Raw genomic sequence first — 15183 nt, forward strand, 5'->3', positions numbered from 1 at the left:
GCCTGCAGCCACTCGCCAGCCTGCACATCATCCTGGAGGAGACAGCGGGGGAGAGAGAGCACCCTAAGGTGAGGGAAGGGGGGGGAGATTGCCCCCCTTCTCCACCGCTGCTCCCAGCTCTCTCTCTGCTGCGCTGTTCTCCTCCTGCGCTGCGGGGGGGGGGGGGGCTCTAAACCGGACAACTTAATTGTCCGGTTTAGCATGCCTTTTTGCACCGGACACAGCGCACAAAAACCGGACTGTCCGGTGTAAAACCGGACACCTGGCAACCCTACATAGACTATGAATGCAATTTGCAGGAACGGATCTTTGGCAGGAACAGATCTTTTGCAGATACTGATCTTTTGTGTCTGTACAGCATCTGTGTGTGCAGCATTTTGCAAAGATTTTTTGCTGATGGGGAGTTCAGCTCCATAGAAAAGACTGTGTAGGTATGGCTCTCATTTTCCAAAGACTATAGTCTGATCTGTGTATGAGCCTTTACACTGCTGATGGCAGGGTTCTTAAACAGTTGGTAACTTGGTGACTGGGATGAATATCCAGGAAGGTGGGTGGAGCCTACAACAGCCAATCACAATTCATCATATTGATTTTCAAGGGGAATATTTAAACTGCTGCCATTCTTACACTGTCAACGGCAGATGCCTCAAAACTGGTACAACCGGTCATTGGGTGACTGGGGGTCAAATTCAGAACAGGGGACGGTGCCACAAACAGCCAACCACATTTGTTGGATTAATTAATCACTTTATTGATGCCAGGGACCCCAAATCTCACAAACATGGACATTGAGTGACTGTGTGTCAAGATTAGAAAAAGTGGGCGTACCCAACAATAACCAAATACAATACGCCAGGTCTTCAGCTAGTTGTCTGGCTGGCGTTCCCTCACTCTCACTGCTCTGAGTCATATAAGTTCTGTTGCTGCTGAGTGTGACTGTCTCAGATTCATGCTGCGTTTGCAATCTGCATCTACCTGATAGTCTCTGTTTGTTTTTTCAGTTGCAGACTCTTTTGGCAACAAGCAAACATGTTATGCTTATTTCATGTAAATACTTCCAGGCCAGCTCCGAAATTGGACCAATCACATGGAGTAGCTGCTGCATCTGATTGGTTCATTCACAAGCTGCATACATTCTTATAATATTAAGTTAATAAAGGTTGAGTTGATGCAAATATTATGTTAATATGTTAATATTATTAACATATTAACATAATATTTGCATCAACTCAAAAGTGTCATTTTCTCACTGCCCAATAGGTACAGCCCCCATATGCAGCAGCAGTGGTACTTATCCGTTAGCCGGGCGCATCCGGCAGGTGGCGACACAACTCTACCAGAGTTACACCTTTCCCTACTATCCATGTCGGCCTGGAGGGGGAATAGTAATTAGCGCCACCTGCCGGATGCGCCCGGCTAACGGATAAGTACCGCAGCAGCTATATACCTACACAGAATTTATGTGTGGCGGACCTGTTAGCCAGCTGCAGCCCCCTTTTTATGTATAAGCCCCTATCATATGCAGCCTTTCTCTGCTGACACACTTAAAGGAGAACTGTAGTGAGAGGTATATGGAGGCTACCATATTTATTTCCATTTAAGCAATACCGGTTGTCTTGCAGTCCTGTTGATCCTCTGCCTCTAAGGGCTCGTTTCCACTGTTGCGACGTGATTTCGCCGGCATTCCGACGCTTGTAAAATCGCATGCGGATGCGTTTCCGCATGCGTTTTTACCCGCGATTTCGCGTGCGATTTCGCATGGCAGGGTGCCATGCGAAATTAACCATGACACTGCCAGGGCAAAATAACATTGAAAAAGGTGCGAAATCGCCCGCGAAATCGCGGGTAAAAACGCATGTAACAAACGCATGCGTTTTTACTATTAAATACATTAGCGGCGATTCGCACGGATTCCCGACGCAGGCGAATTCTGTGGGTCCCGTCGTGCAGATTTGGCCCGCCGCCAAATCGCTCCCGCACGCCGCACATGTGGAAACAGCCCCGGCCACTTCAGTGTAACAAGCGAATCCGCATCTCGTCGCCGCATGCGGATTCGCTATGGTGGAAACGAGCCCTAATACTTTCAGCCATAGACCCTGAACAAGCATGCAGGAGATCAGGTGTTTCTGATAAATTTGACAGATAGGACAAGATTAGCTGCATGCTTGTTCCTGGCGTGATTCAGGCACTTCTTCAGCCAAATAGACCAGCAGGGCTGCCAGGCAACTGGTATTACTTAAAAGGAAATAAATATGGCAGCCTCCATATACCTCTCACTACAGTTCTCCTTAACAAGTGTAAAAGTCTTCTCCTTTGCTTAGCAGCCCACAATTCATATACTGTCCCCCCTCCCTTACCTGCCCCCCACAGTGCGATCCGGGAATCACCCCAGGTCAAAACCCCCAAGTCACGGTATCTGGAGCGGTTACAAAATATTTGGTCCCACGTAAACGTTTTTTCCCAGGTTATGCCAGATGAAGTCCAGCCAAGCAGCCCGTATTTTCAGAATGAGATCAGCTGATTCCAGATTATATCTCTTAGTCTTAAAGAATGTAGAATGCTGCTGCCAGATTGCTAACAAACCTGCCTCGTCACTGTCACATTACACCGATTCCACGATCACTGCACTGGCTACCAGTAAAATGGAGAATACTCTTCAAGATTGGACTGTTGACATTCAAATCCCTACAGAAATTGGGCCCCGGATTCATGAAGGACTTGCTGAAGCTGCACCACACCTCTCACAAGCTCAGATCAGCAGGATCCATAAACCTGATCACTCCCACAGTGCACCTCAAATCCTCTGGAGACAGAGCTTTCTGTCATGCTTCCCCTACCCTTTGGAATTCCCTACCACACCCATTAAAGACAGCTCCCTCCCTGGAGTTATTCAAATCCAGACTGAAAAGCCACCTGTTTAGCCTGGCATTTCCGGACTTAGAGTTCTTCCTCTGTACCACAAGTTACCAATCAACCAATTATTGGTCTGAGCCATTCTTGTGCTCTTTGAGTCCTACGAGAGAAAAGAGCTTTACAAATGTTATTTGTTGTTGTAAAGAAATCCTGTGAGAAAAAGTAAAAAGGTCAATACTTGCCTACGTAGTGGGAAACCTTTGGTTGGTCAAGAGCATTCCCTGGTCCTTCTGGAGTCCCCCGTTGCTGCCTGGGACTTTCGACTTCTCCTTACAGATGCGCCAGAAAGGAAAAAGAGTCTAAAATGTATAGTACCAGACCTACATTGTATATGCTTCATCTTATTGCCTGTCACTCCAGCGAAACGTGTTGTATTATACTGGAGTATGTAAATAAATTGCTTTACTGAAAACTGATTGGCATTTTCCTGTGTCGGCTCGGAGGAGGTAAGTCCACAACTATCTCCTCATTTTAAAACATTTTAGACTCTTTTATCCTTCTGGCACCTCTATCCCTACTATATTGTTAACATTGTGTGTTTACAAATCAGCTGCTCTCCTGTGGCAGAGGAGATTCCTGAGCTGACACAGCTCAGAGATCAAATTACAGGGGTGATTAGTCACAGATGAGGGGGAATTAGACAGGGCAAACTCTCTAAGTACATACAGGGTGCATTTTTCTGGTTTCCTTCTGTCCTGTGCAAGAGTTCAGGTCTACTTTAAAGGGCACTTGAACTGAGAGGGATATGGAGGCAGGCATATTTATTTCCAAGCACATTGGCTAACTGCTGATCCTCTGCCTCTTAGCCGTAGACCTGAGAAAGCATGCAGATCCGATATTTGACTGAAGTTTGACTGGATTACCCACATGCTTGTTTCAGGCGCGTGATCCAGACACTACTGCAGCCAAAGAGATCAACAGGACTGCCAGGCAACTGGTATTAGTGGGCCTGAACTCAGAATTCCCTCTCTGCTCTAAAATATACACTACATCATAATAACCTTTAAACAAAAACAATTGTTCTTTGTTACAGCTGATACAAATCCTGCAATATAATAATCTTCCTGATTCATGGAAGCAGACATCTTGTTAACAGCCTGTGCTTTCAAATAAGCTTATCTGCCATCTCTGCCATGGCAGTCATGTGACACGGGGGAGAGATCAGATTACTTGTGATTGGACACATATGAGGGGGAATTAAACTCTCTAAATACATACAGGGTGCATTTCTCTCTGTTTTCCTTCTGTCCTGTGCAAGGGTTCAGGTCCAGTTTAAGGGCTCTTACACAGTGGGACATTGCGTTGCAGGGGATGTAAGGTCGCATAACGTTCCCCTAACGCAACGCATGGTGGTGCTAAAGGTGGACGCTACATAGAGCCGCGTTAAGCGGCTCTTGGTGCGCCGTTTTCGTTCGATAGAACCGGCAATGATTCATATGAATCATTACTAGCAGGCAGAGAACCGAGAATGATTCATATAAATCATTGCTAGCAGGCAGAGAACCGAGAATGATTCATATGAATCATTGCTAGCAGGCATTGCAGGACTCTCCCCTCCTCCTCTCCTGCACACAACAAACAATAAACCAACATTACTGAGCATGTGCAAACAGTCTAACGCGGCTAAAACCGCGTATAACACTCAGCATGCTGCACTTTCATAGAACGTGCAGCGTTACAATGTAACGCAACGTGGGCACTGTGAACAGCCCATTGATTTTTCATTCCTGTGCGGTGGGCTGCGTCACAGGCTGCTCTAACGTGCGCCTGTAACGTCCCACTGTGAAACCAGCTTAAAAGAAAATAAATAATACTTCTTCCATTTCCCTCAGTTCAGATTTCCTTTAAAAACACACCAGTGCACACCAGAGCGGTTCTGAAGCGTTTTTTAAAACGCTTGCAGAGGGAAAACCGCTTGGCTAATGGAAGTGAATGGGATGGTGCACACCAGAGCGGGTCGTTTTTTCCAAGATGCGAACTTGGGGGCTGCAGCAGTTTTTAGATTTCTGAGGCGTTTATGCCTCAATGTTACAGTATAGGAAAAGCTCAAACCGCTCTGAAAAACGCTAGATCAGAGCGGTTTTCCAGGAGTTTTTGTTACAGAAGCTGTTCAGTAACAGCTTTTACTGTAACAATATTTGTAATCTGCTACACAAAAATGCTCCAAAACCGCTATGCATGTGTAGAAAACCTCTCTAAACATGCCTAGATTCGCTCTGAAATCTGCTTCACAAACCTCTAGCGTTTTTCAGATCTGCTAGAGGTTTTTGGTGTGCACTGGGCCTCACAGGTAAGTGTAACTTACCTCAATGACATACAAACACGAACTGGTAGAGAAATAATACAAAAATGCATTACTCTCTTGACAACGCATTTCGTGTGTGTCTCTCCTGCTTCTTCAGGTAAAAAATAAAGTGTTTTTGAATTTTTTTTTATTGTTGTGACCAATTTTTGATCGACATTGCAATATTCCACTGTGGAGGCGCACTTCCATGTAAAACCCTTCACTGTTAGTTAGGGGGCAGAAAGGAGGATGGGAAAAAAATTGAAGAAACGCATGGACTATAAAGAAAGCTAAATGAATGTTTGCCACCAACTCTTCCAATACACAGAGCTGGACTGAAGGAAGTGCACTTTTTCTTTCTCAGCAAAAGTGGAATTTGACTTAAACTTGAGCCGGATCAAGCATGATTTTCGCAGTGCCCCTGAGCTATCACAAGTACAAAAGAACAAGGTGAAATGAGGTTAGCCATTAAAGGACAACTGAAGCGAGAGGTATTTGGAGGCTGCCATATTTATTTCCTTTTAAAGCAATACTTGTTGCCTGGCAGCCCTGCTGATCTCTTTGGCTGCAGTAGTGTCTGAATCATGCCAAAAACAAGCATGCAGCTAATCTTGTCAGATCTGACAATAATGTCAGAAACACCTGTTCTGCTGCATGCTTGTTCAGGGCCTATGGCTAAAGGTATTAGAGGCAGAGGGTCAGCAGTATAGCCAGGCAACTGGTATTGCTTAAAAAATATGTCAGCCTTCATATCCATCTCCCCTCAGTTGCTCTTTAATCCTTGCAATGTATAGAGAGGTAAAGGGATGGCTTTTTTATCCCAAAAATTTGGAGTTTCAATTTATGTTTTGACCAATAGTATCGTCATTGAGGCAAATAATCATCATTACTCCACCAATCAGAATATTCATCAGGATCTAGCGATCGATACACCAAACAGCATCACTCCCCAATCAGAATACTGATTGGGATCTAGCGATCAATACACAGAATAGCATTGCTCCCCAATCAGAATACTGATCGGGATCTAACGATCAATAAACCAAACAGCATTACTCCAAAATCAGAATATTGATTGGGATCTAGCAATCAATACACCAAACAGTATCACTCCCCAGTCAGAATATTGATCGGGATCTAGCGATCAATACACCAAACAGTATCACTCCCCAGTCAGAATATTGATCGGGATCTAGCGATCAATACACCAAACAGTGTCACTCCCCAGTCAGAATATTGATCGGGATCTAGCGATCAATACACCAAACAGTGTCACTCCCCAGTCAGAATATTGATCGGGATCTAGCGATCAATACACCAAAAAGTATCACTCCCCAGTCAGAATATTGATCGGGATCTAGCGATCGATACACCAAACAGTGTCACTCCCCAATCCCAATCAGAATATTGATTGGGATCTAGCGATCAATACATCAATACACCAAACAACTGTTCCCCACAACAGTCTGGTGCAGAAGTTGAGGATGCAAGGACTGGGGAAGAGTTTGTGTGCATGGATAGGGAACTGGCTAATGGACAGAAAACAAAGAGTTGTGGTCAATGGATCGTACTCAAAATGGGAGACTGTTAGCAGTGGGGTCCCACAGGGGTCTGTACTGGGACCAGTGCTCTTCAATTTACTTATTAATGACCTAGTAGATACAGTAGTGAGCAATGTTGCTATTTTTGCAGATGATACAAAAATTGTGCAGAATCATCAACTCTCAGGAAGATAGTGTCATATTGCAACAGGATCTGGATAGGATGGCTATATGGGCACATACATGGCAGATGAAATTCAATGTTGACAAATGTAAAGTCATGCATTTTGGACGTAATAATGGTCTAGCACCATACAAAATAAATGGGATACAGTTGGGGACATCAAACTTGGAGAAGGACTTTACTCATTGACAACAAGTTAAATAATCGTACTCAATGCCAAGCAGCTGCAGCTAAAGCTAACAAAATTTTGGGATGCATTAAAAGGGAAATAAAAACTCGAGATGCGAGCATAATATTGCCCCTGTTTAACTCTCTAGTAAGGCCACATCTGGAATATGGAATTCAGTTCTGGGCACCACATTACAAAAAAGATATTGCAGTTTTAGAGCAGGTGCAGAGACGAGCAACAAAATTGATACGTGGGATGGAAGGTCTCGCTTACCAAGAAAGGTTAGATAAACTGGGTTTATTTAGTCTAGAGAAAAGACGCCTTAGAGGGGATCTAATTTACATGTATAAATACATCAGAGGGCAATATAAAAGCTTGGCGGATGAGCTTTTTCTCCCTAGGCCTTCTCAAAGGACTAGAGGACATGATCTGCGCATGGAGGAAAAACGTTTTAGCCATTTATTTAGGAAAGGGTTCTTTACAGTTAGAGTGATTAAGATGTGGAATGCATTGCCACAGGAAGTCGTTATGGCAAACTCTATACCTGCATTTAAAGGGGGCTTAGATGCTTTCCTTGCGTTGAAAGACATCCATGGCTATAATTTCTAGGTAATGCCTAATGATGTTGATCCAGGGATTTTATCTGATTGCCATCTGGAGTCGGGAAGGAATTTTTCCCTTTTGGGGCTAAGTGGACCATGCCTTGTGGGGTTTTTCGCCTTCCTCTGGATCAACAGGGATATGTGAGGGAGCAGGCTGGAGTTGTACTTTATACTGGTTGAACTCGATGGACGTATGTCTTTTTTCAACCAAAATAACTATGTAACTATGTAACTTTCTAATCAGAAGATTGATTTGTATCTAGAAATCAATACACCAAACAGTGTACCTACCCAATCAGAATATTGATCGGGATCTAGAGATCAATACTCCAAACAGCATCACTGCCCAATCAGAATACTGATCGGGATCTAGAGATCAATACAGAATACACCCGCCAGCGTTTCCTCCCAGTAAGAACATTAATTGGGATCTAGTGTTCAATTTACACCAAACAGCGTTACTTCCCAGTCAGAATATTGATCAGGATCTGGCGATCAATACACGACACAGCATCACTCCTCAATCAGAATATTTTCTATGTTCTGCCTGTGTCTGTGTGGGTTTCCTCCCGCCACTCTGGTTTCCTCCCACATACAGATACGTTTATTGGCTTCCCCCTAAATTGGCCCTAGACTACGATACATACACTACAAGATACATACAGTACATAGACATGACTATGGTAGGGATTAGATTGTGAGCCCCTCTGAGAGACAGTTAGTGGCATGGCTATGTATACTCTGTACAGCGCTGCGGAAGATGTCAGCGCTATATAAATACTAAATAATTATAATAATATAATTGTGATGGGAAGGAAACCATTGATTGGGATCATAAATAGGATAAAAAGGTAACCAATCTGATCATGTAAAATGGAATTGAGCCCAAATAACAGATCGATAAAATGCTGAATAGATTGGCACCATAAACGATCGGAAAAGTTGATCATTCACTAAATTGTATAATTAACAGGGCTGTGGAGTCGGAGTCAGAGCAATTTTGGGTACCCGGATTTGGAGTCGGAGATTTCATAAACTGAGGAGTTGGATAAAATGAGTCGGGAGTTGGATGATTTTGTACAAAACCCACAGTCCTGGTAAGTATTAGACTAAGGAGTCGGAGTCGATGAGTCGGAGCCTTTTTGGGTACCCGGAGTTGGAGTTGGAGTCGGAGTCAGTGGTTTCATAAAATGAGGAGTAGGAAGATTTGTGTACCGACTCCACAGCTCTGATAGTTAATAGGCACCTTAAAGGGAAGGTTCAGGGACACCTTGAAAAAAATAAAAATCGATATCCACTTACCTGGGGCTTCCTCCAGCTCGTGGCAGGCAGGAGGTGCCCTCGCCGCCGCTCCAGAGGCTTCCGGTCGTCTTCGGTGGCCGACCCGACCTGGCCAGGCCGGCTGCCAGGTCGGGCTCTTCTGCACACCAAGGACGGGCTCTTCTGCGTCCCACGCGGGCGCGCTGACGTCATCGGCAGCACAGTACAGCCCGGCGGACGTCCGATGACGTCAGCGCGCAGGCGTGGGACGCAGAAGTGCCGGGCCTTGGAGCGCAGAAGAGCCTGACCTGGCAGCCGGCCTGGCCAGGTCGGGTCGGCCACCGAAGACGACCGGAAGCCTCTGGAGCTGCGGCGAGGGCACCTCCTGCCTGCCACGGGCTGGAGGAAGCCCCAGGTAAGTGGATATCGATTTTTATTTTTTTCAAGGTGTCCCTGAACCTTCCCTTTAAGCAATGATCACACCATCGATCGATAGACTGCTGCTAATCACTTGGAATCCTCACCAATCAATAGCATCGTAGTGAAGACTGCTTGGAATCTGCTTGAGGCACCCATACATCATATGATATATGGGAAGATCGACCAAGAGACAGATCTCTCTCTCTGATCGAATCTGATTAGAGAGAGATCTGTCCGCTGCCTGTACACCACAGGCTGTTTCCCGATTGATTTCATGCTGAATCGGCCTTGTGATGTGGCAGCTACTGCCTGTCACCGCCCCCCCCCCCCCCTCGCATTGTCCCTCTTAATGTAAAATGTGCCCCCCCCAGTGCAGAATACTTTACCTGTCTGTGCCTGAAGCTCGCTCCTTCCACGAGCCGCATTCACACATCCCACGTGGTTGTCGGTGTATACACGCGCCCATGTTACTCTGGCAACCAAGTGGGTGTATGCGGATTGTGGATAAAGATTGTGGAGCACTACCACCGGGCACCACTTTTTACATTAGGGGAGCAGCGACAGGGTTTTTTGTTGCTTGTCCCGGTATCGCTCCCTGTTATCGCCGCGCACCTGATTGACCACGACGGCCCGACATCTTGTAGCATGTCTGATCGGCACATGCGACCAATTTTGGCCCAAAATTGGTCGTCAATCGGGCATACTTTTGACGGCACTGAGTTTGGTCTATTGGCCACCCACTTGATAGCGGTATAGCCACCTTTAGGCTGGGTGCAAACATAACATGAAATGCTGCGTTTTATGTCATGTTTCATTTTATGTTGTGTGTTTTTACTGCGTTTTTGGTGCGTTTTGCGAGCGTTTTATTGCGTTTGTGGACGGTAAGCATATACAAAACAACTATGCGTTTTGTATGAGTTTTTAATGCGTTTTTCTTTTGTGTTTTATGCAAATCACTAGGAAGACAACAGGAAGCGTAAATACATCAGAAAACAACTTTTTTTTGGTACTATTCTGTTAGCCGGGCGTAACTGAGCTAATTAATGTACCGATTCATGTTTTTACTGGCCGTCTCGCTGCGGCCAAATGTATCAAAAGTGAGTTAATTCAATTCAATTAAGCCGGCGGCAATGTAACGGATGAAGCCGCCGGCTTCGGCTCTCGCTCTCCTCCTCCTGCCTCTCTCCTATACAATACTGGCAGCTGGGGACATGCGCCCGGCTAACGGAATAGTACCTTTTTTTTTTAACCAAAAACGCATAGAAAAACGCATGGAAAATGCAATTGCAAACCATTGCCTTTCCATTGCCTTTCATTGTGTGCGTTTTTGCAGATTATGCAACAAAACCAGTATGAAAACGCACACGCATCAAAAAAAACAAATACGTTTTTGATATACTTTTATTTTTCTGCGGCCCATAGTCTTCCATTAGGGCCCATTTACACTAGAAATCGCTAAACACAAATGCAAACGTTGAGCGATTTTTCAGGCGTTTTTTCATAGTGATTTCCCAGCGATTTTTCACTGTATAGAAAGCGTTTTTTCAGCGATTAGCATTTTGCGATTTCTAGTTCAATAAGGGCTCTTTCACACCAGAGCCCTTTACTGCGTTGTAACGCAAAAGCGGTTCTTTGCGTTAACCAAGGTAAAATGAAAGTCCGTAGACTTTTATTTTACCTTTCATACCCGACGCTGCGTTTCAGTACGTTGCGGTTCAGAAGCACCCAGGAGCGTTGAACCGCTGGGAGCCGGCGTTCTCCCGCCGGGTTAATTAATTACTACCGCCGCTGATTGCGTTGCACCACAGATACCCGATACACGCCGCAGGCTATCAACGCTCCTGCACACTTTGTCTGGTGTGAAAGAGCCCTAAAGCCTGCAGAATCGCTCAGAAAACACTGCAGGCATTGAGTTTGCGTTTTGAGCAAATCGCAAATCGCTTAGATGATGAAAACACTTCCACATGCTTTCATTGTACACGCGTCTTCCAAACCGCTAACGATTTTCAGCAATGCTGAGGGCCCGTTCTCACTTGAGCGGGAATTGCGCAATTCCCGCTCTAGATAAACCGATAGCAGTTTTTTAAAAAACGCTACAACATGTAACAAATGGCAGTGTTCTCACTGCAGTGTTAACTGCAAATGTGTTACATGCAGCGGTGTGCCGGCGGGTCGCGAATAGCACAGCTAAAGCTGGCCACTAACTGTCCAATTTCTAGCGAAAAATCGTTAGAGCGATCAGAAATTCTGATCGGATTGGTTGTAAATAATCTCCATTGGTGGACACAATCGATTATGAACGAGTGGAAAAAATGTCGCCCGAATGAATTTTCGTCGAACGAAAATTTGGATTTTCTTGGTGGTCGTGATAGATAGGAAGCAATGATTGGTTAGTTGATGGTGTAGTGAACGATTTTTCATCCGATCAGAATTTCTGATCGCCTGAACGATTTTTCGCTAGAAATTGGACCGTTAGTGGCCAGCTTAATCGCGATCACTCCAAAACCGCCGCAGTGTCCAGTGAATCACTCCCGCAAAACGCCGGCGGTTATTGCCGGCGTTTTGCAATTTTAGATGTGAACGGGCCCTGAAATCCCTCTGCGTTTTCCGCAACGCTTGCGTTTCTGCTATGTGTGCACCTGACAGAGTTGTACAATGCAGAGGAGGTGTGTTTGGCAACAAGTAGATGCTCAGCTTCTGTTCTGTGGATTTTGCCTTCCCAGGGGGTTAAAAGCCAAAGCCTTGAATTTGAATAAGTTGGATATTTAAATCCTGCGGCCATGCCTGAGCTCAGTGGGTGCTGCTGACATATTGTATACAGCCAGCCTTCCTATTTTACATAATACACCTTCCCAGCCAATCAGAGGCCTGCCCAGAGCCGAGCCCCCGCCCTCACCCCCCTCCCCTCTCTTAGCTCCTTGTAAGACAGGAACCTGCCTGGCAGCCCAGTGTTCACATTACAGCTGCTAGAGATGGCTAAGAAGCTGCTGGCTGTGCTGCTGCCTCTGCTGCTCTGTCTGATTGGGGTCATTGGGATCCTGCTGCTGACGCTGGGTGGAAGGGACGTCACTGAGCCCCCCAAGTTTAAGGTGAGCCCCCTGCAAGGATGAGGTCTGCAGTGTGTGCTGTGAGCACATGGGTAGCCTTGTATTGTTGTACAGACTATAGGATAGCTTCACTACACACAGGTGACAAGTGTGGTGTCATTGCTGGCTGGGAAAAGAAATGGCAATGAGTAGTCATTGTTTGGTGTTGGAGTATTGCATCTCAGGTGTAACATGGCATATGGGGTTTACCTGTACATTGCTGTGACGTGCGGTGAACACGTGTGATTTCATATGCAGATCTCAGAATACAGGGGAGGGATGTCTGCTGGGAATTCCTATTATTGGGCTTCCCTCTATTTACCTTGTCTACCCTTTCCTACATAACCTGAGATTTATCCCATGCCCCCTCCATAGCCTGTGTGCGCCCCTCCCCTATTCATCCAGCATAGCTTGGCACACCCTTGTCCCCTCTGTAGCCTGTGTGTCCCCCATTGCACTAGCATAGCCTAGTTGCACCCTCTGTAGCCAGTAACATAGCCTGGGTGCCTCTCTGCCTCCTCTGTGCCCCCTCTCCTCCCAGCATAGCCTAGGCGCACCCCTTGCACCATCTATAGCTAGTGTTGCACCCCCCCCCCCCCCCCCAGCATAGCCTGGGTTCCCCTGTGCCCCCTCGGTAGCCTGTGTGCCCCCCTCTCCTCCCTGCATAGCCTAGACACACCCCTTGCCCCCTCACCCTCTCTCCAGCATAGCCTTGGTGCACCTATTGCCCCCTCGGTAGCCTGTGTGCCCCCTCTCCTCCCTGCATAGCCTAGACACACCCCTTGCCCCCTCACCCTCTCTCCAGCATAGCCTTGGTGCACCTATTGCCCCCTCGGTAGCCTGTGTGCCCCCTCTCCTCCCTGCATAGCCTAGGCACACCCCTTGCCCCCTCACCCTCTCTCCAGCATAGCCTGGGTGCACCCATTGCCCCCTCTGTAGCCTGTGTGCCCCCCTCTCCTCCCAGCATAGCCTAGGCACACTTCTTGCCCCCACACCCTCTCTCCAGCATAGCCTTGGTGCACCTATTGCCCCCTCGGTAGCCTGTGTGCCCCCTCTCCTCCCTGCATAGCCTAGGCACACCCCTTGCCCCCTCACCCTCTCTCCAGCATAGCTTGGGTGCACCCATTGCCCCCTCTGTAGCCTGTGTGCCCCCCTCTCCTCCCAGCATAGCCTAGGCACACCCCTTGCCCCCTCACCCTCTCTCCAGCATAGCCTGGGTGCACCCGTTGCCCCCTCTGTAGCCTGTGTGCCCCCCTCTCCTCCCAGCATAGCCTAGGCACATCCCTTGCCCCCTCACCCTCTCTCCAGCATAGCTTGGGTGCACCCATTGCCCCCTCTGTAGCCTGTGTGCCCCCCTCTCCTCCCAGCATAGCCTAGGCACACCCCTTGCTCCCTCTCCCCCAGCATAGCCTGGGTGCACCCATTGCCCCCTCTGTAGCCTGTGTGCCCCCCTCTCCTCCCAGCATAGCCTAGGCACACCCCTTGCCCCCTCACCCTCTCTCCAGCATAGCTTGGGTGCACCCATTGCCCCCTCTGTAGCCTGTGTGCCCCCCTCTCCTCCCAGCATAGCCTAGGCACACCCCTTGCTCCCTCTCCCCCAGCATAGCCTGGGTGCACCTATTGCCCCCTCTGTAGCCTGTGTGCCCCCCTCTCCTCCCAGCATAGCCTAGGCACACCCCTTGCCCCCTCACCCTCTCTCCAGCATAGCCTGGGTGCACCCATTGCCCCCTCTGTAGCCTGTGTGCCCCCCTCTCCTCCCAGCATAGCCTAGGCACACCCCTTGCTCCCTCTCCCCCAGCATAGCCTGGGTGCACCCATTGCCCCCTCTGTAGCCTGTGTGCCCCCCTCTCCTCCCAGCATAGCCTAGGCACACCCCTTGCCCCCTCACCCTCTCTCCAGCATAGCTTGGGTGCACCCATTGCCCCCTCTGTAGCCTGTGTGCCCCCCTCTCCTCCCAGCATAGCCTAGGCACACCCCTTGCTCCCTCTCCCCCAGCATAGCCTGGGTGCACCCATTGCCCCCTCTGTAGCCTGTGTGCCCCACTCTCCTCCCAGCATAGCCTAGGCACACCCCTTGCTCCCTCTCCCCCAGCATAGCCTGGGTGCACCCATTGCCCCCTCTGTAGCCTGTGAGCCCCCCTCTCCTCCCAGCATAGCCTAGGCACACCCCTTGCCCCCTCACCCTCTCTCCAGCATAGCCTGGGTGCACCCTTGGTAGCTGATGTGCCCCCCTCTCCTCTCTGCATAGCCTAGGTACACCTGTTGCCCTCTCTCTAGCCTATGTGCCCCCCAGCATAGCCTGCGCTCCCTCTTTGATTTTTCAAACCTCTGACCTGCACATGTGCCTGATGCTAACCCTGAGGTCTCCTTCACACTAGGGGTGTTTTTTAATTTTTTTTTTAGCGTTGGTGATTTTAAAAATCGCCCTGAAAGCGCTTGTGCAATTAATCTGTATGAGAAAGTTCACATCTGAGTGTATCGTTTCCGGTCTGCTCAGATAAGCGGTGCTTGGGCCATTTTTAAGGAGATTCTGCCTCGATGGAAAGTATAGGAAACCGCGAAACGCTCACAAAATCGCTTTGTGCAGCGATTGTGTTTGCAGTTTTAATAATAAATGCATTGTATTTATTTTTTTCCGGATCAAAGAGATCAGTTTCCTTACTGATATCAGGAAGTGAAAAAACGCAATCGCTCTGCAAAAACGCTTATAAAAGCGCTTAACAAA

General features: G+C 47.7%; 1 protein-coding gene across 2 annotated transcripts in view; it reads left to right on the forward strand.

Annotated features, from left to right (window-relative positions):
• Window positions 1–12327: 12327 nt before the first annotated feature.
• The window catches only part of LOC137527819 (ectonucleoside triphosphate diphosphohydrolase 2-like), a 130147-nt gene continuing 127291 nt past the window's right edge, over window positions 12328–15183 (forward strand). For both annotated transcript variants that reach the window (XM_068248762.1, XM_068248763.1), the window contains exon 1: window positions 12328–12462. In XM_068248762.1, the coding sequence (XP_068104863.1) occupies window positions 12346–12462 (117 nt within the window). In that variant the 5' untranslated portion in view covers window positions 12328–12345. The remainder of the gene's footprint in view (window positions 12463–15183) is intronic.

Source organism: Hyperolius riggenbachi, chromosome 8 (assembly GCF_040937935.1).
Source record: "Hyperolius riggenbachi isolate aHypRig1 chromosome 8, aHypRig1.pri, whole genome shotgun sequence".
Taxonomy (NCBI): Eukaryota; Metazoa; Chordata; class Amphibia; order Anura; family Hyperoliidae; genus Hyperolius; species Hyperolius riggenbachi.